The following is a 23,635-nucleotide window of genomic DNA, read 5'->3' as shown; positions in this document are numbered from 1 at the left end:
GTGTTCGATTATGGTTAAGGTTAGACACCTATGGTGATAATGTGGAGAATCTCTTTTAATTATTTCTAGTTACATTTATTGTATTGACTTAGTCTGTACGATATACTTACCAAGCTTGTTTGTCTTGTTGTTTCAGCGTGGAGGGTGACACTCCAGCCAGCGAGACTGGCACTTTCCTGGACAGCCCTTCTAGCTACGGTCGAGGACCCGTGACCCACACTTCTGCTCTTAGTCCTGACCACTTTGATCACCCCCTGTACGGACATTCCACATCTCTAGGGCAACAGCGCCCACGGCGACCTAAGCTGCAACATTCTACGTCTATACTGCGCAAGCAGGCAGAGGAAGAAGCAATCAAGCGTTCTAGATCCTTGTCAGAGAGCTATGAACTCTCCACAGATCTACAGGACAAGCAGGTATTTTACTCTACATTGTATCTCTGTGTTCTTTGAAAGTACAGTAGATATTTAAATATATTTAATAACCCTGCAGTCAGTTGTATAACTCTGAAGGTCAATTTCAATGCCCCTGCAGTTTTTTACTCAAATTATGTGTGTGTTTTATGAGGTTTGAGACCAGAAGCTCCATTTTGTTCGACTAAAAAATAATGATACATGTATGTTGCGTTGATGAGAATCTCAATTGAGAACTTAACAGCAATCATGGACTCATGGTTCCCATAAGCTGTGACCTTTTATTATGAGTCAAAGCAATGCAGTATCCTTCTGGTCCTCTTGCCACAGGATAGGGGAAAACAGATTCTTTTGTTGGTTTTAAATGTCATCTTTTTTTTAATTACTCTTCTCCACAAAGGAATAAAGCAATGGAAAAGAGAACCTCTTTTGTTCAGGTTAATTGTGGTTCTAGAAGTGATCCAGTCTACCCTTTCATGTTTAAATAGAACCATTTACTGAATTCTAAGTTGAGGTGCTCTTTGCAACACTGGTACAAACTGCATACATTGCTTGTAAAATTGTATGGCTATTTTTTAATAACATTTCTTTTCACAAAATCCAATACAATAATGCAAGTAAATTGGCACCAATTGGATGAAGAGTTATTTTAATTAATTTTAATATATAGCACGGTTTTGCACATTTGAAACCTGACGTGGATCAAATATAGGACAGCGCTGATGTAGATATAAATCATTGGGGGAGTATTTTACGGCTTCATGTCAATTTGTGTATTTAAATCAAAATCAGAAAACTGCTATCCCGCAAACCTTTTTTTTTCACTTCAAAAGGTGACCTTACAATTCGGTAAGTAATTAAAGTTGAAATGTTATAAAACCTTTTTGCAAACCTATCATTTTTCTGTACTAGATCCTTTTTATATGTACACTTGCCAGGAGACATCTGCAAAATAATTGAATACGACTTTTGCATTTGCTGCTGTCAAACTGAAGCAGATTGTGTGTTTAAATCTTGCACTGTGTAATATATGTACAAATCTAATTCTGCATTTTTTCAGGGAGAGGCAGCCTGTCCTACGGTATCGGATAATGTCTTGTTTTTCCTCACAGGTGGAGATGCTAGAGCGTAAATATGGGGGACGTTTTATAACTAGACATGCCGCTCGCACCATTCAGACGGCGTTCCGCCAGTATCAGATGAACAAAAATTTTGAACGACTGAGGAGTTCTATGTCCGAAAATCGCATGTCCAGACGCATTGTCCTGTCCAATATGAGAATGCAGTTTTCCTTTGAAGGGCCTGAAAAAGTCCACAGCTCTTACTTTGAGGGCAAGCAGGTCTCTCTAACCGACGATGGCACCAAGATAGGCGCGATCGTCCAGTCCGACTGTGGTGACCTGGGAGGTCCAGCCAGTGTGAAGTCGCCAGCCGCGCAGAGCGATTTCACGGATGCGATTACAGAGCTGGAGGATGCTTTCTCGAGGCAAGTGAAATCCCTGGCAGAGTCTATCGACGATGCCCTGAACTGTCGTAGCTTGCACCCGGAGGAGGGTCAGCCTGATCAAGGCAGAGGTCATCCCAACATGGAGAGAGAAGTTGCCTACCAGCTGAAACCTTCACACAGTGTGGATCACCGCAAGCTGGATGAGATGACGGCGTCGTACAGTGACGTGACTTTATATATCGACGAGGAAGAGCTCTCCCCGCCTCTTCCTTTGTCTCCATCTGTAGACCGGGCCTCTAGCACGGAATCTGACTTGAGGCTTAGATCTGCTAACTCTTCACAGGAGTATTGGTCTATGACCCACAAGGACGATAAGGTAGACACTGATACAAGCTGCCGAAGCACACCCTCACTGGAGTGCCAGGAACAAAGATTAAGAATAGACCATCTACCTTTACTCACCATAGAGCCGCCTAGTGACAGCTCTGTGGACCTCAGTGACCGATCGGATAGAGGGTCACTAACGAGGCAAAACGCCTACGATCGGGGGGTCGCGAGTCAGCAAGGAAGCCCGAAACACATCTCTCATGGGATTCCTCCAAGAGGCCCTTCTCGAGAAGAAGAGCAAGCAAGACACAGGCCCAGGCAGCTGGATAGCCACTTGGCCATCAACGGCACTGCCAACAGGCAAAGCAAATCAGAGTCGGACTTCTCCGACGGGGACAATGACAGTATTAATAGCACTTCTAACTCGAATGATACAATTAACTGCAGCTCGGAGTCGTCATCCAGAGACAGCTTGAGAGAGCAGACACTGAGCAAGCAGACCTACCACAAGGAAACCCGCAATAGCTGGGACTCGCCCGCCTTCAGCAACGACCTCATCAGAAAGAGGCATTACAGGATTGGATTAAACCTATTTAACAAGTAGGTATACGTACATATATAAAGTGATAGGTCCTCCCATGTTTTTAGACTTTTGAGAAAGAGCACTTAAAAATGAATGTTGTACAGCCTTTAACAGTGGGAAACACACAATTCATTCAGAGCACTTTCATGAACCGCAATTATCCTCATTCAGATCAGCATTATAATACGCTTGAGTAGGCTGGGAGTATAGCTTGCAGAATGCTTTAGAGAGTTTTTTATACAAACATTTGATACCAATGTTATTATATCTAAGGGATATATGTAGTCATTTTGAGTGGGTTATAATGGGCATTTCTGGTGTTTATCATGACCTTATATATATGGTCTAAAGTGTAGAAGTGTAAAAATGCAGTAAAAAAAACATCAGCTTTATAACGCTTTCTAAACAAGTGTCCTAAACTTGGATCTGGGAGTTTACGTTTTCATCCATGAATTTCCTTGCCAGGCTGTTTCATGCTATTACTGTAAAACCACCATCTGGCATAAATGATTCCTGAAACCTACCCAACCCAAATAATAATTAGGCTATAATCCGCTGCCATCCTACTCTTTCTTAAATAAACAGATGACTTTATTTCAACGGCACCACATTACTATTTAATGAGTCCCATACTTGTCTTTTGTCACCGAGTATAAATAACAAGCTTCCCTTAAAATGTATCAGCATTTCCGGGAGCCGAATTTTGTATATAAATGGATGCAGACGTGAATAGAGATAGAGAAACCTTATTTATTTCTCAAAACAAAACAGGATTAACATTGCTGGCAGAAAGCATATGGTGTATCTATCAAATTCAATCCATTAATAAAAAAAAACTGGCCATTTCTCAGTTTTCCATTTGTCTTGCTTAAGTAAATGAAGTCCAAACACCGCATTGCTTTGTGGTCCTAGCTGAATGTTGTTGATGATTGGAGTCAGTTGAGGTGCACAGTGGGGTCACTGATGCATGCAGATTAGCTGATGAGCTCATTTAAAAAACAAAAAATTAATGTAAGCATAATTTACCCTATTTGCAAATGTCTTTAGCCTGTTTGAATAATTTTATGCATTGTTTCATTTTATAAGACTGAAGGGTGCTTCTCTTTTTGGTAGTTTGATAAAACTTGCTGTTAACCACCCCTTAACAAAACTTCATCCGATGTCAATGAGTGGCACATCGCTCCACCTTTTGAATATACTGATATTTCCTGTTACTTTTTTCATTCATTGAAGTTTAAAAAAATAATGTACATCTAGTGCAGCAGAGCTTTCAGTATTTTAGAAAGTAAAGATTTATGCAACAGTTCCTTTAAAAAAAAATGAATGCAACAGTTATTAATATTTAGAATAGAGTTAAAATGGTACTGTTAGTCTATTAATTTTAATAAGAAACATCAGTATACTTTCCTATAAATAACGTGCTGCCAGTATTCAGTGCCTAATTGTATGAAAGCATGTGTGAATAATTATGCCTTGCTTCTAATCTCCTTGTAGTCAAGGACCTAATTGAATAGAGCTCAGGTGGCCCTTTTTTTCAACCCAGTCAAGTCCTGTGATGTTAGTGCTTTCAGGATATGTAATGAGCTAGCTGCAGTATTTGTGTTGATGGATGCAGTTCATATTAATTACTAGAAAGTGAAGAGTTCATTGTGAAAAGACTCTTCTGTCAGGTTAGTAAATTAAATTGGTTGATATGATATCATCCCAGGGGCGTATACTATATTTATTATGTTTGAGTCCCGTTCGGGTTGAATTGATCTATACCATTGGTTCTGAGACAAGGTTTTCAAGGTAATCCCCGATCCCAGTATTTTAGGAAATTGAGGTTCCTGTTACATGTAAGCACACGGTTGCATCAGTTTTTGATGTAAACTAATTCAGTATTTATCTGAGTGATTGCAGGGAAAATACTGGTTGAATCTGCTGGAGAAATGCTTAGGTTGGTTACGCTTTCAATGCTGTGTTTCTCAACTGCATTCGAATCGAAAAATGAAAACATGCATAGCTGCTCGCTAAGTGAAATGTGTGAAAGCCAAGACATCTGCCTACTATTTCACACATCCCATCCATACTGAAAATCCTGCATTTCTAATCACACCAGCTCATATTGTAGGATCTTCAATGTTACAGTACAAAGTTAAATCTAACCATTAACCATCACTTTTTAAAATGCACTTACAGGTGAGTTCTCGAGCCAAGCAACTCAATTTTGTATTCTGTGCTGCAGGTACAATTTAATGTAGTTTAATGTGAAGTAATAGATTCGGAAGGAGGCAGTAGCATGTAGTGTCATTACGAGCATACAGAAAATGTGAGGAGTTTTTTTTTTTTTTGTGTGTGTGTGTGTGTCGTTAGACGCCTTTTAAAATAGTAGGGTCACCTTGTTCTCAGAAATTGATTTTGGCTGCGTAAGAAATGCAATCTTGCTCTTAGCCTCTCACAGAATCCATTCCCCTTCGCATGGCAGGCAAACAACCATAACTCAGCTGCAAATATAAAGGCGCAGGAATCCATCGGAGCTATGAAAAATACAGTGTTACACATTATGGACATCTGTTTGCTCAAAGATATTGATAACACCACATGTGTTTGTGGTGTGTTCTAGCAAAGGCTTTTGAGCTTTAATGAGGATGCTGTGGAATCCCTCATGGAAGAGGGTGATAGAATCCCCAACAGTGGGCTGGAAAATCATTAAAGAAAGTTTTCTTTGCATCCTGCTAATGATGTTTACAGGCCATCCGTTTATCACAAAGCTATTTTAAACAGACCCTTGGTTTTCCAGTCCAGTTAATGGTCATGCTGGTTCTTACTTTGAAACACCTTAATGCTCTCTGTGCTTTTAGAAGTGAGAAATATATATTAGAAATCAGAAGTTCAACTGAACTAGTAAGAAATGTTCTGAGGCTAGTAAAGGATAGGAGAATGGATGGTTAAACATTCGGTTGACATTTTTTCATGGTCAGATCTACTCTCAGCATGAAGACACTCTAAAGATGGGTTATACATCATGTTTATACATCTTCAGTAAGCTTTGCTTAGTTATTGTCCTGGGATTTCCAACTAGACTTATTATTATTATTATTATTTGTTTATTTAGCAGACGCCTTTATCCAAGGTGACTTACAGAGACTAGGGTGTGTGAACTATGCATCAGCTGCAGAGTCACTTACAATTACGTCTCACCCGAAAGACGGAGCACAAGGAGGTTAAGTGACTTGCTCAGGGTCACACAATGAGTCAGTGGCTGAGGTGGGATTTGAACTGGGGACCGCCTGGTTACAAGCCCTTTTCTTTAACCACTAGACCACACAGCCTCCTTGTACTCTGGCACCACAGCCTCCTTGTACTCTAGCACCACTAGACCACACAGTCTCCTTGTTCTCTGGCACCACAAATGTAACTCACAAAACAGTATTGTTGGTAATGTGTGTGTGTGGTTTATCTGTCCAGGAAGCCAGAGAAGGGGACCCAGTACCTGATCGAGCGAGGGTTCGTTCCTGACACGCCTGTGGGTGTGGCCCACTTCCTGCTCCAGAGGAAGGGCCTGAGCAGGCAGATGATTGGAGAGTTTCTGGGGAATCGGCAGAAACAGTTCAACAGGGATGTCCTAGAGTGAGTGTTACGGAACTATTTTGATGCAAGTGGAAACTTGACCCAGTTTTTTTGTTTTATATCCAGCAAGAAATTCCATAAAACGGTAATGCACTTTTTTTTTTGGGACAAAATTTCAACCTTCAAAACCGTGCCAGATGTATTTTTCAGACAGCACACAGCTGGCGTTTGAATTAACTGAAACCTCACAGGTTTTCAGCTCGCTCTCTTGAAATAGAACATTTACTCACAAGGATTTAACACATACAGTTTGTTTTTTAACACCAAGCAAATGCAGAACTGGGGTCTAGTAAGTGTACAATGCCTGCACTCTGAAGAATAATCAACCGTTTTGTTTCTGATGAAGAAACCGTGGAACAGAAGTGCAAGAACCCTATACTGCCCAAGGTTAAATTGTCAAGTAATTCAAACACATTATAACAAATGTGTCCGAGACAAGCCTCTCTTTGGTAGCATTGATTTAATCAGCTGCCAGCGATGAGATCAATGGAACAACTCAAGGCTGCTTTTCAGCTGCTTTATCACAGCTGTGCACAAAGGGATATACAACCCAGAGCTGATAACCAAGCACACTGAAAGACATGCTGCTTTAGTTGTACCGTACATTCCAATCATGCAGGCTGTCTCCCTGTCCTTGTGCTGCTTGTTAAGCTTTGGGGCTTAGCAGCATTATGCTGTATTCCTTTGGACTTGCATCCCTGGTAACGCCCATCGAGAAAGACCCATGGGACATAGTAACAAACACCGGTCCACAAGGCTAATTTTGAAAAAATAATATGACACTAATCTCCCTTCTGAAAAGTGGCAGTCTGAAATATTTCAAAACCAGACAACCCCCTATTTGCCCAAAGTCAAACTCAGGTTATCCTGGAGAAATGTGTTGTTGTTGTTGTTGTTTTTTATGATCAAATATAGAAGAGTTTCAAACGTGTTTCAATGTTGGGGCTGTGCTGTTGTTTGCAGCTGTGTGGTGGATGAGATGGATTTCTCAGTAATGGAACTGGACGAAGCTCTCCGGAAGTTCCAGGCTCACATCCGGGTCCAAGGAGAAGCCCAGAAAGTAGAGAGGCTTATTGAAGCTTTCAGGTGTGTAACTGGAGAGACTCCATCTGAGCTGTTGAAATTGAGGCTGCTTTACCATTATGCACCTAGAAGTTTAACAACTTGTGCATCACCATAACCAAATATAAATGCAAAAGTTTTGTCATACACCTCTATATTGATTGGTTGTTATGGTGTAAAATAAAAAGAAACATTGCAAATGCATTGCCACAGGAAATAAACATATTAATTACAAATTCACAGTGGATACTTTGTTGACTGTTGGCTACCCTGCATGTGCTAGGCTGGGGGAACACAGTGTGCCGAAAGAGATGCTTATTGATCAGTGGATCAATACATATAGATTAGGCGTTTTTGCCTCAGTATGTAGATTGCTGAAAAACAAACCCTGTTAAGAAATCCCATGACAGGTTACTTAGTGAACAATTAATTTAATCCTAAAGTTTGGTCTTCCTAGCACTCTACCATTAAAAGGCTGTTTATGTACCTTAATCTAAAAAAATAACTTATCAATTTGTATATTCTCCATACAATCCTGTTTGTAAGATTTGTGTAATGAATTTGGCAGCTTTTTCCGGCAGGATTTTGCTTGTAAAGTTGAAGTTTGTTTTTTCTGCTTCTATAAACCTCTGTTCAATAATTTGTGTTTTTTTTTATTTTGTGTTAATAGCTTACATCTACTTTGGGTAATCCTGTTTAGATATGTTAAATTAAAGTACAGTTCCTTGCGCTCTAATTTGATAATTTCCCTGTTTCTGTTTTCAATAGCCAGCGGTACTGTATCTGCAATCCTGGGGTGGTGAGACAGTTTAGAAATCCAGACACGATCTTCATTCTGGCTTTTGCAATCATACTTCTAAACACGGACATGTACAGCCCCAACGTGAAGCCAGAACGCAAAATGAAACTGGAGGACTTTGTTAAGAATTTACGGGGTGAGCATCATGAATTCATAAATAGTAAACTGTTATAGTGTATGTTTGTGTATTCCATTATTACAAGCCTGATTCTATTGGAGATATTTTTTGTACAAATAATCTCCTAGCTGAAAGTGTACGTCTTCCAAACTGTATTATCTGCAAATGCAATTGAAAAATTCTTAAAGAACGACACTGCTATTTCTGCTTGGAGATAATATTTCTGTAGCAGATGCACCAGCAAAGGCATGGAGTTTTAGTTCCCACAGATGGCTGTACAACGAGAACACATAAAACGTGTTATTCCCTAATGCAGCAAGTACTCACACATTTCTACGCCTAAAATGTCACATTCAGGCTTTTTGAAGTTGTTCTAGGAAATCAAGAAGCATTCGTAAATTACATACATTTTAATATAATGAAGTGAAAATCATAATTGTTTAAATTACATAAATCACAAAGACGATATATATTAGGCAAATTGTAAGTTATTCAGTGCATTGTCTTATGTGTGTATGCAGGTGTTTATTTGCTTTATTGACTTTCAGAATTCATTATCTTATCAGAAACAATGTAATCAATGGTTTTACTAATAAAAGCCAAGCCCTGGTGGTTAAACTCCTCCTTCCTGCTAAAAATAAGCATGCCTTCTAGTGTTTGTTTTATTTATTTTATTAACATTTTAATATAGGCGACCGTGACCGAATTATTTCTCAGCCTATTAGAGCAATTTAAATGTAATCTACAAAGAGGAAGCCTGTGCGGAGGACTCATAAAGGGAACATGATGAGTAAGCCTTCCTATTTGCCCTTGATGATACAGAAGGAGGGGGACGGGGGGGGAGGGTTGGAACTGCAGCAGTGAGGTGCGGTCGCTCTAAGCTTTCAGATGTTTACACATCACTCATTGCAAGCCAGCATGCTAATGATGGCTCGTGTGACCTTCAGGGGTGGATGACGGGGAAGATATCCCGCGGGAAATGCTGATCGGGATCTACGAGAGGATCCGCAAGCGGGAGCTGAAGACCAATGAAGACCACGTGTCCCAGGTTCAGAAGGTCGAGAAGCTGATTGTGGGCAAAAAACCTGTAAGTGCAATCTGTGCATGACAGGTGATCAGTATTGACATGCAGTGGATCCCCAAACCCAATCAGGAATGCAGCTGATAATGTGTCAGCCGCCATTTCCATCTGAACATTGCCTTATAGGACCAAAAATGTGTACTTTTTTGGAAGGAATACAATTAGATAAGGTACAATATAGAAGAATAAAGGGAAATAAATAGACTCAATACCAGGATGCCTGGAGGTTTCAATAGAAAGGAATAGTAGATTGTTACGTCATTAGCTATGAAGTAAAGTATATCACAAGCTCATTAATAGATTTAAATAGAAATAAATGAGTGTAGTTACCATGGCATCAAAGGCATGTAAGTACCTCCACTGTTTGTTTTCAAACACACTTTCCCTTGACAAAGGTATATGAACACTAATTGTAATTTTTCACACCATAGAAAATACATTGGCATAGCTTATGCATTTCTGAAGTTCCGCCACATTAATTTATTCAGTATTCATACACACAGGATGCACATCATCTAACTCCTACAAACTGAAAGCACAGAGAGACAGCACTGAAAGCAAGCTTCCAGTAGGCCAGACTGCAGAGTCACAACACCGAACACTTCCCTTCGCCTTTTAATATGATTTAATTACAATATCCTAGATGTTAGAACCAGAAAATACAGACCAAAAATATAGCTTGATAGTGTTGTTTTATCTTTTTTTTTCTCTTTCAAAATATTTTTTCGGTATCTACTTAATGTTACATCTTATGCAAAGTAGAACAAGATTATTGGCAATCGTATCAGGGAAGGTTTCCGTAGCTATGGGCTCCCCCTATGGATCGTCTTGTGTCAGTGCTGCCTATCAGGCAATGGCTCCCTGTAATGTCTTTTTTTTTTGTCCTACGGAGGGCAACTGTTCACCTCATTATCACATGGTGTGACCCTCCTACCATGCTTGAATGAGATTGGGTGTAAAGCAGCTCAGCGCTCTGCTTGATTGCCAGTGCTTTCTGAATGCAGCTGCACACAGGTGCCGCCACTTGCAGAGAGTTTTCATTGCCTTCATCTGAACAGATGCCAGATCTATGAATGCGTTTGTACTGATGCTTATTGGGCTCTATTTATATTGGAGTACTGCAAGTGGAAGTCTTTTTTTTTCATTTTAGATACATTATAATGCTGTATACAAGGACTAAACTATGCATTTGCTGTTGCTGTGCATGCGTGTTATATTAGCTGCAATGTTAAGGTTTCTTTACTGAAACTCAGCTGTTGTAAAGCATACTTACACGTGTGTTTCTATTGTAGATTGGATCTCTGCATCATGGACTTGGTTGTGTAGGTATTTTTTTAAATATTTATTTTATATGTAAATATAAATGACTGAGGTTGATATATGGTATATATGTATGTATTAGTAGCTAATGTCAGAGAACATATAAAATCTGATATCGGCACTAAAAGAAAAATGTTAGACTTTACAAATGGAAATTCACTATGCCTTAGTACTTTTATTTTTCAGTGTCTTGACTTAATTCATTTTTACACTGTGCCTGTCTCGAAAGGTGGCAATGGAATAGGTGTAAGCGCCCGTCTGGCCAGTGACTGAAATAAATTCCAAGTCAGCATTATAAACTGGAAGTTTAAGCCATGTACAGAAATTGTCAAGCACATTCGTTGCTGTTTAGTATGATGCTGAACAGTCCCTTTTCAATAACCTGCTGAACCACACACAAGTAGCACGTAAATATCAACATAGGGAACTCTCTTCACAATGTATAGATTACTTTCATTTACTATCTATGTTTATTCATATGGGTCACCAGTGATATACACTGTAGTATTTATTTCACTGTTGAAATGTTAACATGCAAATCTTTCTGTTAACATCCATTAAGATTTTATTGAATGAAAGGATTAAGCTTGAGATTATAGGGAGGAAATCAGAAATGTGTTACTTTATTTTCTGGATCATCATTGACATTGAAGACACCCACAATAGCTGTTAGAGTTAATTTACCATAATTCCATTCCACGTTTACACTCCCCCCTCCCCCCCTTTTTTTTTGCATTATCAAAGCTCCTCTGAATTATAAATAATTGTTGTTGCTATTATTAATGCAAACAATAATTTCCTTTTTGAAGCCTCTGTGGATTAATCTAATGCTGTGTAATTTAATCGAATGCTGTGTAATTGATGTTGTCTAACACAGCAACATTTTTGCAACTTGAATTACTTAAGAAAAATGCGCTGCTTAATAATAAATATAGTCAAATCAATTTACTCAAAAACCCTTGGGGCTGTTTAATAAATTTTTTTATTTAAAAAAGGCTTTAGTTTATGACACTTTTCTTATAAAAATATATTTTAACACTGTTTTTGAACAAAACAGACATAGGGCAAGATTCTCAAAGTTGTTTACTCCAAATCTTCATAAGCACATTTTTTTCAGAATGGGGGAAAAAACACCAGTTAATCATCTAAAGCGAAAAAGAAATGACTCAATACTTCATTCAAGCCCCTGAATTAAAAATCTTATTTGTTTAGTCGTGGTTTTGTAACTTTATTGGAGTACCTAGTTTGGAGAATGGAGCCCGTACTGTGTACAGTGATCTTGTAATTGTTTCAGGTAGTGTGGTCACCTCACTTAGACTGGTGTTTTTCCAATGCAGGTGCTTTCTTTGCCCCATCGAAGGCTGGTTTGTTACTGCAGACTGTTTGAAGTCCCGGACCACAACAAACCTCAGAAACTGGGACTGCACCAGAGAGAGATCTTCCTATTTAATGATATTCTTGTGGTATGCAGCTGTGTTTCATTGCTATTTTTTTTTTTTATTTGAACATCTCCTCTGCAAGCTGTTTTTATGTTTAAGTCTATTATAGTGACAGCTCAAAAACAAGAAAAACTTTTTTGGAGGGGATAGCTTTTACTGTCTAGCACAATTACTGACTGTGCTGTTTATTTTACACAGTTTTTGCCTATTCCCTAATGTAGACATTCTGCATATTCTATCTCAGTGTGTTCCTGGTCAAAGTATGTGCAGCTAAAAGATAAACTCAACAATATATAACTATAAACTGGTTCATTGATACACATCATATAGCTCTTCTTTGCAACACCAATTCCATTGAGAAATACCAAAAAGCACCCAACACAGCACAGGTCTTTTCCTGAAAGATGCACAGACGTGATTGCAGTGTTGTTTTTCTTGTCTTCCTATATGCCCTCAAAGCTGCTTATAAGGACCACTCGAGGGACCCTGTGTTGCTTGAGACCAGTGGTCTGTTTATAAAGGTGATTAACAGGACATACTGTGCAATTGATCCCCTGACTCGCTTTTAGGTCACAAAAATTTTCCAGAAGAAGAAAATCTCTGTGACGTACAGCTTCAGGCAGTCATTTTCACTGAATGGGATGCAGATTCTCCTCTTTGAAAACCAGTGTAAGTACCAGAAATCAGACCCAGAACCCCAAATGTGTGTGATCCCATTTTCTGTGTTACCAGTTCATTGTAGTGCTAATTTACCAATGTCTCTGCCTCTTGGGTAATTCTAGAATAAAATGTGTTTTTTCAACGCTAGTTTCTATTGCTAACCTTGCAAAACTTGGTATGCTTACAAAAGCAGTAGTAATGTATATGCAACAGATGTGATGATCATGTTTATGCAGAATTATATAAATAATCAATGCTGGGTTTAAGTAAGAAGAAACATAGGTAGGAAGTCAACATTCTAGCTCTTAAAACCTTTATTAAGAGTGCCTGTTAGAAAATCTTTCAAAGGTGGATGACCCAGCCAGTATTCTATAAAATGACCATTGTTAAATAAACAGCTGTTACAGTATTAAACTTAGCATGTGACCAGACAAATGCTGCTTGTGCCTTCTGTTATACCATTCTGGAACATGTCAGATTTAATAGGACTTTCCGTCTGATTTTTAGATTATCCGAATGGAGTAAGGCTTACGTCAGCTATCCCAGGTGCAGACATCAAAGTCCTCATAAACTTCAATGCACCCAACCCCCAGGATCGGAAGAAATTTACAGATGATCTGAGGGAGTCCATCGCAGAGGTCCAGGAAATGGAGAAGTACAGGATAGAATGTGAGCAGAAATGTTCCCAAAAAACCAGGGTGTTTGTTTTTTGTTTTCGTTAAAGGAACACGATTTAGCTCCTGTGCAGCAGTCTTTGAGTCTGGCTTGACTTTCAGTCCCATAAGCACAGCATTTAAAATCCCCATTTCTGTAGGAAGTGTTCTTCATAATAAATGCTAAAGACATTCCCCAAATGTGCAAGGGAAGTTTTTTTTTTTTTTTTTTTTTTTTGTAAATAATATTTTTACCACGAAACGAACCCTAACAAATGTGTTGCATTGCAGTCCCTTGCAGTGCTCCGTCACTGCTGAATTTGAATGCCAGTACATGACAGGTGAAATCTTCTGAACTGCTTTCTCTTCAGCTGAGCTGGAGAAGCAGAAAGGAGTAGTGCGTCCAAGCATGGCTCAGAGCTCGGGGCTGAAGAAAGATGCAGGCAACAGTACCATGAACCGACCCAGCCTGGACGACAGCTACGCCACTGGGGAGGGGCTAAAGAGGAGCGCCCTGAGCAGCTCCCTCCGAGACCTCTCTGACGCAGGTGAGAGACCGCGGCATCCCCCTTGTCCCAGACACAGGGACATTGCTCAGTGACATCCTGGGGAGTAATCTGCCAACAGTGTAACAAACTAGTTTATAATAAAAACTAAAATTGAAATATATATATATATATATATATATATATATATATATATATATATATATATATATATATATATATATATATACATATATATATATATATATATACACATTTCAAATAATATTAATAGTTTCTGATTTATTTTTAACATAAGTGTGTACTCGGTTCTAAAAAAAAAAAAAGGAATGTTTTACAGTTTTGTGTCTTGCTGAGTATTATTATTATTATTATTATTATTATTATTATTATTATTATTATTATTATTATTATTATTATTATATTTTTTCTTTTTATGGAGACTGAAAAAAAAACAATAGTGTCACTGGAATCCGTAATGTAATTCCGTATATAAAACAACAACCTGTTTAGCTTTTACGTCTACTGTAGGTTATACAGACTTAGACAAATGTGCAAAGTCATTGCTTTGTGTGTACTGTGTGTGTATGGCAGCATTCCTGTGCATTGCATCGATGAATGAAATTGAATGAAGCCTGGAACTTCTATATTCCTGCATATCAAAGATCAGTTAGAGTATACCAACCTCTTTACACACACGCGCTTATTTTCAGTTTGTTTTAAGTTTTACATTTCTATTCCTGTTGTATACCATGACATCTCATGTTTCAGTAACACGTTCCTAGTTTGGGCATGGTCATAAAGAAAGTCATTAGAAGGAAGCCGCTGACCATGATTTCCCCTTTGACAGAGTGTTGTTTAAAACCAGCTAAACTTAATTCTAATCTTATTAAAAGGCACAGTTATGAGCAGCTCTCTTGTTTTGCTGAGCAGTGGTACTAACATCAAACGACACACACAAACAAAAATAAATAAATAAATAAATAAATAAATAACCCATTCTAACACCTCATGCTTGCCTGTGGTGGCATGCAAGAATGTACTGCTTACTCAAAAATTTATGTTGAACAAAAATTGGTTTAAAATAACCAGTACTTGTTATTCTATAGATTTTACAGCTGTACGCTCTCTTAAATCCCATGGCACTGTATGTAACCTAACATACAGACATCCCTAGTACAATATGTTTAATGCCAGTCACCACTGCACAGCTACAAACATGCTACATCTGACTATCATAGCAAGTGGCTTTTTGATATCACTCCTGATTACAATTAGGTTTAGCCTTCCTTTGACCATAGAAAAATGAAATCCACTTAGCGCTCCAGTTTTTCTTCATTGGTAGGGGAATAGTGCTGTTGGAGGTTTTTACAGAAGTGGTTTGCTATAAATGAAGAGGACCAACAGTTGGGTGATGTTTGTTTTTACGTAATTTGTTTACCTCATTGTGATCTGGAAAGTTTTGAGTTCATTATGTGAAATGCCCCTTTAGTATTAAACGGAAGGCAATGATGCTATAATGGAACACGACATGGTGAGATTTTTTCAGGTTTTATTTATTTATTTATTTATTTATTTATTTATTTCTATTATTCCGCCATGTGCCATCGTGTGATACGTGCTTTTCTTTCCTTTTTTTCTTTTCTTTTTTTCTTTTCAGAGCTATCTGTCAAAATATTCATTATCTTGAAAATAAATTCAACTTTGTTAACTGATGTGTGGCTTTTTTTTTGTATTTCCCAAACAAAAGGCCCACATTTGCCGTAGTCCTGTAGTCAGCGATGTCACACACGTGGATTCTTATTACATGCTTATGTGCAAACCAAGACCTTTGCTGGTTGTGCGTCCAGGTGTCCCAATTTGTTTACTTTTCTCCGGCTTGCAGGTTCCATGCAGCTAGTGTGATTTTTACAGTGGGCCTTGAGTGTTGTCATGGAAACCAACTGAATCACACTGTAGAAGCATTTTACTGAGTCTGTGTAAAGCCTTATTAGTCTTAGCCCAAAACAAGAAAAGTAGTTCCCTCTTTTTTTTTTTTTTTTAAGAACACCACACAACTGTAGCTGGATATTTAGAAATTACTTCCTCCCCCAAATTCCAGCCTTCGGTGCTGCCTTTTCGTCCCCCCATCCCCAGCTCCCAGTTGTACCTGTCTCAGCTTATCGTGGGTCTACAAGCCCTAGATGAGGGATATTTACCTATATATCACCGAGGTCTCTTCTCAGTCTCTAATCTATGGTATTGCATGTCCTGGGCAGGCAAGCGTGGGCGTCGCAGCAGTGCAGGATCACTAGACAGCAATATGGAAGTAAGTAGGAAGCAACTGATGTCTAGCTGCTCAATGTGATGATGTGCACTTCTCAAAGCATTTCTGTTGCACCCTTTTGCTTTCTAGTTTCTCTCCTTCCTTCTTCCTTTCTTTTTTTTAATGGGTAATCTGCCTGCCTCGATTTAATATGCATGCCTGGGCTGCTTGCCATGTACTTCAGGCTTGTTTATCACGTATATCACGTTGTTTTTTTGGCTACAGTTAACCTTCTCTGTACACGCAGCAAGCATGATTCGACTAATTCGATTAATCCATGTCTCATATCTCTGACGAATGTATGTTTTTATGTTTTCATTATTTTTATTTATTTATTTTTTTTACCTGAGACTGTGTGAAAGTGAAAGTCATACTGTGTAATTTCAAAATTGTGAACCGGTTTCAAGTGGTCTTCCACCCCATTTCCCCCCCCTCTGTAATCCTTCCAACCCTACCCCACCCCCTGGCCCCTCCCCATTTTAACAGTATTCAAACCTTGCTCAGTAGTGAGATCATGTAGTTGCTTTGAAAATGAATCAAATATTTATTTGTACGTGCTGGGAAAAACTGGATGGGAGAAAGAAATAGAAAAATGTGGATTTCATGAGATTTCATTCATCATTATACACACACTCCATGTCTACAGTGTAAAATGAATGTTAACCTGCTGCTTTCATTCAGAGCACAGTGACAATCTGTAAAGGAACTGCATCCCCTCCCCTTCCCGCAATTCAACAGCTTCACCTTAACATCTGTTACCAATCATCAGAATTGTTGAAGATTTTTCTTTTTTTTATATGACCATTTGAACTGAAACGAAAACCATCAAGTAGGGTAAAGCAGTTATAATACTTTGTGTTTCGTACATGTAGAAGGCGAGACTGCAACCTTTAATCTAGCCAAGCTTTTCTGGTGTGGATGTCAACTTCGCTCGTTTCAGCTTCTGCATGTTGTGCGCATGGAAGTCAAGAATATGCTTTTGTCACATAGTATATAAGCAACGTGTCCTGCCATGAATCTTCCCAGGCTCACTGGATTGCTTGCCATTTAATAGAAATGAGCACATGTCCCAGATCTGCAGTGTTCAAGAAGCAATGAAAATATGCAGCTTGGGTAAAAACTGTACGTAATGGTTCTGTACGGCACGTCGATTGAACTGCACCCCCATCACTGCAAAGAGGTGATGTGTAGACATTCAGGAGTATGATGTGTCGATTGTGTGTTCTGGGAGGTAATGTGGTAGGAATATTTAGATTGTGTTCCAGATCTGGTGGTTCTGTTGACCCAGGGAAAGCCCATCATGCTTTGCAGTTTATTGTTTTACCCAGCCTGCATCTTTTTTAAAACTCTTATTACTTAAAAATGACTTTTGTTTTTCAAATGAATGCAGTGAATTAACCTTATTAACAAATGTAATTTATAAAATGTATAAAATGTATATAAAGTTCTACAGATAGGTACTATTTTTTTAAAATGATGTGCAGACCAGCCCAGAATATTGTGTTTGCAGTGAGCTGGGAAATGACACCTTTTCAATTTTTATGTTTGAATTACTCACTACTCAAGTTTCTGTCCTTAAAATGGGCATGGCAATTCTGCCTGTTTTTTTTTTTTTTTTTTATAAACATTTACAGCAATTGTTAATAAAGCAAAAAAAAAAAAAACTACAAATTAGATCAGTGTTCAAATTCAGGTAAGAAGAGACTCCAAACAGTCGCAAAGAGGGTCCTGTTAGAAATGATCAAATACTGATACACTTGAAAACTGTAACGCAGTCATCATCACTCCTACCATCGCTTTAACAGTGTCACTGATTGTATTTCAAAATCAGGAGGTCACTATCTTTTAGGTCTATTTTTGTGCAGATACTGTAGGCCACTTAGCAATGGTACAGTCCCTGAAGTAATGACACTGATTTCTTGTTTCCTCCAGGGGTCCATCATTAGCAGTCCTCACATGCGTCGGAGAGCCACCTCGACCCGCGACTGTCCTTCTCGCCCACACCAGACTATCCCTAATTCCTCCTCGCTCCTGGGAACACTTTTTGGCAGTAAGCGGGGGAAGCCGTCCTCCCAGGGCCACCCGGTCCCTGCCCCCACCCCTCCTCCTCCGCAGTCTCAGCACCCCCCTTTGCTCCCCCACCCCTCCAGCCTGCACCACACCGGACCTGTAGAGACACAGGCACAGATGCACACACACCACTCGCAGTACTGCCCCGTCCAGCAGAACCCACCTCCCTACCACCACCACCACCACTACCACCCACCACAGCATGTCCAGCACCCCCCACACCAATACCACCAGCACCCCCCCTATGCGATGCACTCTCACACACAGCATTCCCAGCATGCACCACACCACCACAGCCAGCAGCAGCCCCCACCTCCCCAGCCCTCGAGCAGCAGCAGCAACAAACCCAAACACAGCGGCATTAGCACCATCGTCTAAAATGCTAATAAAAATGAAGGAAGAAAGATACACGCCTTGTGTGACAATAACAGACAGGACCACTCACTGGTTGCAGTTGTGAAGGCACTTAATTCCAGGTAGCATTATTTCAAGCTGCTGTGGACAGGGAGCACGAAAAAAAAGGCACTTGATTCACTACTTCTGTTTACTTGAGAGCCTTTGGTGTTCAAGAAGAGGAATTCAGAGGAATGTTTTCATTCGCCATGCTTACCAATCATTTAAGAGCCTCTAGACAATAGAAATAATGTTTGTGCTTGCTCTCTCACTCAGTTGCTGTAACATTCGGCAAACAAATGTCTGTCTTCACTTCACTATACCAAGGAGAAAGGAGAAAAAGGAGGGAAGTGTATCATGGTTACAGCTTCTGACTCCTTAGCGATGGCAAAAAAAGAACATTGCAAAAGCATCATTTAACAACTTGCTTTTTAGTGTGTGCAGAAGCAAAGTTTTATTCTCAGACAAAATGGCAATATGTAAGTTGCGTACTGTAAATGAATTATACCTAGTTCAAGAACAGCATATTCATAATTTAAGAACGAATAGACCCAAGAGCTTGGAAAGAAAAATATATTAAAGTACATACAGTAGATGTTCCAATATTTACTCTGTACCCCACAGTACACTGGGAGGTCTTTTAGCAATCATAAATAAATGTGCCAATTATTAAAGCATTTACTATTTTAGTCGAATAACACTGCTTTGTGTATATCGTGCATATTTTGTAAAAAATATATATATATAATAATAATAATAATAATAATAATAATAATAATAATAATAATAATAATAATAATAAAAAAGTCTGAGGCATCATATGAAAAATAGCAGGAATATAATCACCCTATTGTAGTAGATTTAGTTCACTAGTTTAAAAAGAAGCATACAAAATAATAGGCAATTAAGCAAGATGGTACATCTCTGGTTGCCTTGCTGCATCACATAGAACTTCTGAATATTTGAAATACTGCAGCTGCAGCATAACCTACTCACCAGGTGGCTGTATATAAAATACTGAGTAACAAAATGGACTTCCCAGCTGAGACTGAGTCTTCAAATGTCAAGCAGCAAGGAGTGGGGAGTGGGGAGTGGGGAGTGGGGAGTGGGGAGGGGGGAGGGCTTGTCATCAGCACTGAGGGGAGATCACAGCTGCTTGTGCAACATTATTTTATTTTTGTTAACTTTTTTTTTTTTAAAAATACTGTACATCATGTTATTAGGTTTACTAATGGTTTGATCTTGATGTGATTCTGTTAAAAAAATAAAATAAAATAAAAGATCTCGCCTGTGCGATTTGAAGGAGATACTTTGCAAGCAGGTTATAGCAGGAAAGCATTCTGATCTATTTCTTCCTCTTCTCTGCTCCTCACAGAAATATCATTGTACTCAGCAGGCTGAGTCTGCCCTGATTACTCCCGATGCACTCAGATTTGAAGTAGTAATACGGTGGTGTATGAATTGATATGCCATGCATTGCTAGCATGTTGCAATCACATAACATTTATTTTTCAATACAAGGTGAGGGGGGCGGGAATATTTGAATCTATTGCCAAGAAACTAATTCAGTCGAGGTCCTGCGCGGAATCTTGGAGAATTAGTATTCAGCTTGTGAATTAGATGGATATATAGCTTAGTTTTGTTTTTTTAAACCTCTAATTTTCTACATTTTGAAAAGTAATAGTTGGTTCATATTGTAACACATTTTACACCAAAATTGAGTTGGAGTGATTCTCTGAAGTTTCTTTTCCTTTTTGATTTTCGGGGATAGCTTCCTTTAAGAGGTGTGGGTGTGTGTGTGTGTGTGTGTGTGTGTGTGTGTGTGTGTGTGTGTGTGTGTGTGTGTGTGTGTGTGTGTGTGTGTGTGTGTGTGTGTGTGTGTGTGTGTGTGTGTGTGTGTGTGTGTGTGTGTGTGTGTGTGTGTGTGAGAGAGAGAGATAGAGAGGAGATAATGAACTCTCATCTGGATGCATTCCGAACAAAAAAAAAAAAAAACATTTATAACTTCTATTTTCCCACAATACTTCAGTCAACTTCCAAGTAACTCAACTCAGCACTTTGTCAGTCTCCATTGAAAGCAAATATGAACAGTCTAGAGTTTAGCCTTTTGTCCTTTTTTTTCTTTTGTATGTGCAATATTTTTTTTCCATCGTAGTGCAACAAAATGGAGAAGAAACAAGCTCCTTTATGTGATATGTTGATTCTTTTTTCTTTTCTGTATATCCTGAATCATAATGTCCTACCCCACAGGGCGCTACAGTGGACTATTTAGGCTCTCTGTCCTTTGCAATGATAAGGAATGTCTGATACAAAGAAAAGTGCATGTCATGTTAATATTATGAGGCTACTCTACATATTGTATATTTGCAGAATATATCAGTGTTACTGTTGACTATAGTTTACCAATAGTAGAGTCTGTTCTGTAGTTTGCTCCTGGAAATATCAGGTGAGAGGGCTAGATGTTGTACTAATGAAAATATTTATTTTTTAAAATGGCAGAAGGAAGCAAATGCATAATACAAATCCAGTGGCGCATACTTCAAGCTGAGCTGTTTATGTAGTGAGGTGTTTCAGATCAATACAGAAACAACTTTACATGTTACATTCCAAAAATAGTAAATGGTGCCTAAAATTATTTTCTAAAACAAAACATATAGAGCATGACAATGAATGTAATATGACCTACCTAAATGGTATACATATTGTGGAGGTTGGTTATACAGCTTCCTGTGGCTTGTATGGTATTAGCCAGTCAAGTAAATAAATACAATAATAAAAAAAAAACAGATTTTCAACAGGTCATGCATTCAACAACAGTACATCCTAGAAGGAAAAATCTGAATACAACACCAGCCTTCTCAACTGATCTTTTCTTTGGGGAAAGCAGTAATTAATTATCTGTTAAGAATGAATTGTATGGCAATGTAAAAATGAAAAAAAAAAACTGTAAAAGTTCACCTAAATATAACGTACATGTATTGTATTGCTTCAGATGTGTGTGCAGCCATTCAGTGTGGAAAATGTTTTTCCCCATAATGCACTGCATGCCGCAGCAGCCTCTTGTTAATTGTTAACAGCAAGCTGATGGAAACTCAGCCAATGTATTTTCATGTGTGTTTTATTTTATTTTTTTAAGTGAAACTCTTGATGTTGACTTGCTGTTCCATATTATGCGGTGTGTACCTACGGTTCAGCATGCATTTCACAATGTAACCGTTGTAAAAAAAAAAAAAAAAAAAAAAGGCATTGCACTTCTGCCTGCAAACTGAAGGGTGACTGTGCACATAAAATTCCAAGAGCCAAGAAAAAATACCATATCTCAAGGCAACAAGGAAGGGGAGGGAGAGGGGGTGGTAATGTTGGGAGGTGGGACCAATGGAAAAGGCAACTCTGAAAATAAATTGTACATAGTGTGTATATTAGTATTCAAATACAATTTCTGCAGTCACATTGAGGTTGCATTCCTGTCTCCTCCCTTGTTAACATTTAGCTTGCTTCCGCTGTAATCTGTATTAAACTCTTATAGGATGCAGGTCTTGAACACAGACCAGTTAAAGAACTACCACTGCTTTTCATGCTCATCATGGGGTGCTTCTATTCTTTAAAGGCTTGAGACTCATTTTGTAAGTACAGGGGACGACAGGAGTGCTTTCATTTTAATATGCATTCTGTTTGTAAGTAGTTATAAGACCCTATCGATGTAAAACTATAACTGTGATACTGTCGAGAACGCAAAAAATAAACAAAATAAGACTCCTTCATTTGTCGTTGGTGTGGTGTTTAAAAAACAATGGATCAAAATGTGGTCTGATTAATGCATGAATTTATATTTACTTAAAACCCCCTTCCCCCCCCCCCCCCCAAGTGAATTGAATCGGGCCCATTTCTATGACATGTTTTTCTTGTGTAAGCTAATCAGAAATAACATGTATCTGCACACTGCAAAGTGCTTTCTCTTAATCATTTTATTTAACACATGTCTTTCTTGGATAGGGTGTCATGGGTGTCATGTTTCCTGGTGTCCAGTAATTTGCAAACACGTTGCCCAAAGTGGACAACTCATCTACACGTTTGAATTAAGTGGATTCCTATAAAATATTGATAAAATAATTGGTTTGTGGGCCCAGTCTAGACTGCATGATTTTTATAGGGAATAGGTGAGTTTAGAATTTAACAGTTAATGAAGCTAAAAAATGTGTTGACCTTACCTGCTTGTCACCTGGCCATTTGGCAGCAGTAGCTTTCTCCAAGGAAATGGTGACATTAAGAGTTTTCAAAGCATGTTTACCATGTTCTCCAGGCTGTTCTGTGTATGTTTACAAAGCTCTGCGCTGCATCAGGAATGTGTTGTTGTAAGACTTGTCCTTGAAAAAGCTCAGGATGTGCACTGAAGCTCAATCTGGCTCATGTTGCAAGAACATTTTGCTTACACTTCAACCGCTAATAATGACATGTGAAATATCCAGCATTGTAGCACTTGAAAAACAAAAGACATAGTAATAAGGGCTGATAGTCCTTAAATGTTGTAGGTCTTTTTTATATGCAGTTTATTGGCATCTCCTTCTATTGTCTACAAGACAGATGGATGAAAATTGGAAAACATAATTTTTATTTAGATGTTAGTAATCATTACCTACTGGGTTTGAACTTTGTTCATGTACCTTATTGTCAATGAAAAAGCAAACTTATCCATCAAAGATAGATGGCACAGTGGCTAATTTATTAGTATGTTGTGCTGTTCTTCAGGGAGAACTGTGTTCAAATCCAGGTGTGTTCTTCTTTATTTTCAAAACATTGGATAATTTCCTATATAGACAATGATAAAGGAAGCTTTGCTATGAAAGGGA

General features: G+C 38.6%; 1 protein-coding gene across 7 annotated transcripts in view; it reads left to right on the top strand.

Annotated features, from left to right (window-relative positions):
- LOC117971357 (IQ motif and SEC7 domain-containing protein 1-like) overlaps positions 1-22,549 on the top strand; it is a 161,294-nt gene extending 138,745 nt beyond the window's left edge. For 6 of the 7 annotated variants that reach the window (XM_058999840.1, XM_058999839.1, XM_058999844.1 and 3 more), the window contains 13 exons: positions 137-416; positions 1,526-2,787; positions 6,221-6,382; positions 7,346-7,468; positions 8,213-8,379; positions 9,309-9,448; positions 10,735-10,764; positions 12,100-12,225; positions 12,771-12,870; positions 13,369-13,530; positions 13,886-14,062; positions 16,279-16,328; positions 18,258-22,549. In XM_058999840.1, coding sequence (XP_058855823.1) covers positions 137-416; positions 1,526-2,787; positions 6,221-6,382; positions 7,346-7,468; positions 8,213-8,379; positions 9,309-9,448; positions 10,735-10,764; positions 12,100-12,225; positions 12,771-12,870; positions 13,369-13,530; positions 13,886-14,062; positions 16,279-16,328; positions 18,258-18,773 — 3,295 coding nt within the window. In that variant the 3' untranslated portion in view covers positions 18,774-22,549. The remainder of the gene's footprint in view (positions 1-136; positions 417-1,525; positions 2,788-6,220; positions 6,383-7,345; positions 7,469-8,212; positions 8,380-9,308; positions 9,449-10,734; positions 10,765-12,099; positions 12,226-12,770; positions 12,871-13,368; positions 13,531-13,885; positions 14,063-16,278; positions 16,329-18,257) is intronic. The other variant, XM_058999845.1, reaches the window with a different exon arrangement.
- Positions 22,550-23,635: the final 1,086 nt, after the last annotated feature.

The sequence above is a fragment of the Acipenser ruthenus genome, chromosome 25, assembly GCF_902713425.1.
Source record: "Acipenser ruthenus chromosome 25, fAciRut3.2 maternal haplotype, whole genome shotgun sequence".
Classification (NCBI taxonomy): domain Eukaryota; kingdom Metazoa; phylum Chordata; class Actinopteri; order Acipenseriformes; family Acipenseridae; genus Acipenser; species Acipenser ruthenus.
The sequence above is the reverse complement of the archived record's forward strand: the minus strand, read 5'-3'. Positions and strand labels throughout refer to the sequence as shown.